At 37.8% G+C, this 3697-nt stretch overlaps 1 protein-coding gene across 1 annotated transcript; it reads left to right on the top strand.

Moving 5' to 3' along the window:
* The first annotated feature begins 3002 nt into the window (after nt 1-3002).
* LOC102893173 (tripartite motif-containing protein 34-like) lies at nt 3003-3660 on the top strand. The gene is made up of 2 exons (XM_025049465.1): nt 3003-3228; nt 3272-3660. Exons 1-2 carry the CDS (start codon nt 3018-3020, stop codon nt 3568-3570), a joined length of 510 nt encoding a protein of 169 aa, XP_024905233.1. The 5' UTR covers nt 3003-3017; the 3' UTR covers nt 3571-3660.
* Nucleotides 3661-3697: the final 37 nt, after the last annotated feature.

The raw sequence follows: 3697 nt of genomic DNA, 5'->3' as shown, positions 1-3697 counted from the left end.
GGCACCTGATCCAATGCAGACCAAAGCCATGTGCAGGCTTCAGAGTTTTGTGATATAACTGGGAAGAGAAGTTCTCTTTACTTGTAGAGTCAATATGAGGAGATTCATGTTTCCTTCCTGAACTGAGGATACAGTCGATATAAAGAGGACAAATAGAATTTGGAGAATGACATAGACCAGATCATGATGACAATGTTTGAGCTTCAGAATTAAGCTTTGATTAAAATTATACCTATCCCCCAAATTCCTTTTCTCTATTTAATCTAGTTTTAATTGCTGATATTCATATACAGCTAAAAGCCCTGATACAGAGAGCAAAGCAATTGCTTTGTGTCTGTAGACCTAGCGGTTGGCCTAGTTTTTGGTATCATGGAGGAAGTAAGTTCGAGTTAAAGGAGACCAAATATATTGGTATATATCTGTGCAAACGAATAAATTTTTATGACAAGGAAAATCAGATGACTAGAAACTGCTAATGATGTGGACTAAACTGGCTTGGTAGAGACTGGAGTGTAGGTAAATGCTGCAGTTTTTAGGACAGTGACCAAGTGGATATTGGTAACATTATGGACAAAGAGGTACTTGGTCAGTAAAGAATAAGGTGCCTTAGAGACTAGGTCACTGGTTCCTGTGGCTTCTTTACTAAGGAATATGTTAACCTGAATTCAAAGGACAAAATTAAGTAAAAATAAAAAGCTTGGAAGTCAACTGCACATATGTATGTGTTGAATTTAAGGGAGCGAATGAGGTTACTTAGTGTATAAAATGAGGAGAGTCTTGAGGAATGCCTACAGTAATACATTTTGACTGTACCCTCAGCAGAAGCCACATAAACTTCTTGAAAAACATTTTGATTACTCACTCATCTTTGATACTCCAAATATTGGCACAATACTTGACAAGTAATAGTATATTACTTCACATTTATTCTGAATACACGGACAAACCATTAATTATTCAAATAATCTCATGAGGAACTCTATGAACCGGGGGAAAATATTATGGGCCTCCTGTTTTCTTCATAAATATAGCCCATCTTCAGGTACTCGAAGCCTCATGCTTTCACAGGGGTAAAAGCTATTTCTACCTTTTAGGAAACCTGACAACCTCACACTGAATGATTGGTCTGGGTCTCTTTTCTTTACTTTTTGGCTGTCATATTGGGACCATCTCTATTCCTACCACATCAGGAGGTGGTGGGATGTGATGAAGCTTTGTAAGTGCAGAGGGCCTATTATTTCTTGACTTGTGTTTTTTCTTTTCTTTCTAGGATGTGAATGGCATCATGGAAAGGTACATGTGAGAGACCAAAGATGGTCTTTCTGTGCTGTGAAAAGTGGTTTAAAGCCAATACAGGTGTTTGGTGGTTAATTAGAATAAAATATCTCTCAGGGCAGAAAAATTTGAGTGTAGTTTTATCTTAAATTTCTGTTCATGAATCATGGTTAGTGTGTTCTATAAGAATGAACTTGATTCTGGGGATTTTGGGTGAGCAGAATGTGCAGTTTGGGTTAGTAGCAGTTAGGAATAAGGTGTTATATTTTGTACCTTCATACATTTTATTCATCTTGCATGCCCATATTGAACTCAGGTTACTATATTTCATAGCTGCTTTATCTTTTATGAGTAGGTCAGTGTAAAGGCAGCATCCTTGTACCTAAATTTGCACATCTACTTGGCTGCATCAGCCTATTCAGACACGTGAAACTCAGACCACACTTACTATGATGCTCATAATGTCTTCTTTTCCAAGTGTTATAATTTTTCCCAGTGATCATAAAATCTCAGATGTTATTCTGAGGGCTTTAGTACTGAGAAGCAGACTTGAAAGGTTTTGGTCCTCTTCAGACAGTATACTGACACTTGACAAGTCTCAAACAACAAGGGGCCAGGTTCTACAATCACACTTTCAAGTCATAACCAGGGAATCCACATCCATACAGTGACTTTGCCACAAATTAATTTGTTTTGGGGAATCAAAGTTTTGCATTAAAAAAATTATTTCATATAATTTAATATGATTTCTAGGAGGTAGAGAGGGAGAGGTTAGTTATTTTATTTTGGAAGAAATAAACTGCTTCTTGAGAGATTCAAGGTTTCCCAAGGTCAGACAGAGGGTAACTGAGAAGGTGAACAGGAGCACATTTCTTCCGGCTTCAAGGTTAGGAGTCTATTCTCTCATTTCTTGCAGTCTCCAGAGAAGTAGGTTCAAATGTTTCAATAGGGTGAATAAATAGGAAGTTAGTAGTTTTGGACAGACAAAATGTCACAGAGATATGTGTCAATTTCTGTCATCCTTAGGAGTAAGATTTTGATTCTGAAGACGCCAAAAACCTTTTTCAATAAACGAAAGAGAGTGTTCAAAGTTCCTAATTTGAGAGGGATCCTGCAAACGTTTAATGTGGGTGGCTGTGGGATTCTTGTAATGGTGAGTGCACAATAGAGAGGAGAGTTCAGTTTCTAGATGTGGATAGAGGAGACAAAGGAGGATGGATATCATGTGCTGATAACATGATCATATGTGAAGAGAATTGTCTAGGTGTCTGGTTCATCTCTCATTCTTCCATCTACTATCACACGTCCCCAGTCCTTCCTCTCATCTGGAGAGGAAATAGATTTTAATGCTGACTCTTTTGCTTATATTTAATATTATAGATTTTTTTCATTTCAGAGCTGAAAGATGTGTGATGCTACTGGTGTAAGGAGAAATCACAATATCATGAAGCCACCCTATTCTCACCTTCTTTCAGAATTTTGCTTTTTTTTTTTTTAACCAGGTCTCATTTCTTAAGACTCATGTTTTCCCTCCCAGCACGCACACACACACACACACATATTATATTTCTGCAGTGTTATACCTCTCCCCAAGAACAGAACTAATATCTTCCCGTTTCCCACACATGTTATTCTCAAGATTCCTCTTCAGTGTCACAAATAAAGCTACATCATATCCCTCACCTAACCTTGTGATTTTTCTACAGTTCACATGATCCTGGATATTCCTGAGAATAATCCAAATGTTGCTATTTCTTCATCAGAGACAAGTGAGATATGTGTTAGTTTGCAATACAAATTATCTACATCAGAACAGCAATTATAATGATTATGGTGACCTGAGATCACCCATTATCACATCAGGAAAACATTACTGGGAGGTAGATGTATCAATGAAAAGTGACTGGATCCTGGGGGTATATGGTAAAAAATGTCCTGACTCCAAACTTATGGGTTTTATTAGACAAAGTTAGAGTTATCAGCATGGTTTCTTGAGATAATCAACCTAAATATGGTTACTGGGTTATAGGGTTACAGAATCAGTTGGAATATAATGCTTTTGAGGACTCTTCCTCCCCCAATCCCTTGATAATAACCCTTTCTCTGAATGTTCCTCCCTGTCGTGTTGGGGTTTTCATAGGTCATAATGCTGGCACTGTCTCATTTTTCAATGTCACAAGCCATGGGTTTCTCATTTACAAATTCTCTTCGTGTTCCTTTTCCCAGGAAATTTTTCCATATTTCAGTCCAATGAAATGTGCTGCCCCCATGGCACTGTGTTCTCCAAACTCTTAACCTTTTATACCCTCACCCACTTCTGTGTGTGCCTCTGACCTTGGGTGCATCTAATACACTGGGTTATCTGCACCATTCTAACCATATTTTCTTTGCTGCCCTCCTTTATTCCATTTATCAACAGAGT

This window comes from Pteropus alecto, unplaced genomic scaffold (assembly GCF_000325575.1).
Source record: "Pteropus alecto unplaced genomic scaffold, ASM32557v1 scaffold395, whole genome shotgun sequence".
Taxonomy (NCBI): domain Eukaryota; kingdom Metazoa; phylum Chordata; class Mammalia; order Chiroptera; family Pteropodidae; genus Pteropus; species Pteropus alecto.
Note: the sequence above shows the minus strand (reverse complement) of the source record. Positions and strands in the feature narration are given on the sequence as shown.

Coding starts and splice junctions, on each gene's coding strand:
- LOC102893173 (XM_025049465.1), top strand. CDS start 3,018: ATGTTGCTATTTCTTCATCAGAGACAAGTGAGATATGTGTTAGTTTGC. Junction 3,229..3,271: donor TCCTGACTCCAAACTTATGG/GTTTTATTAGAC, acceptor TGGTTTCTTGAG/ATAATCAACCTAAATATGGT.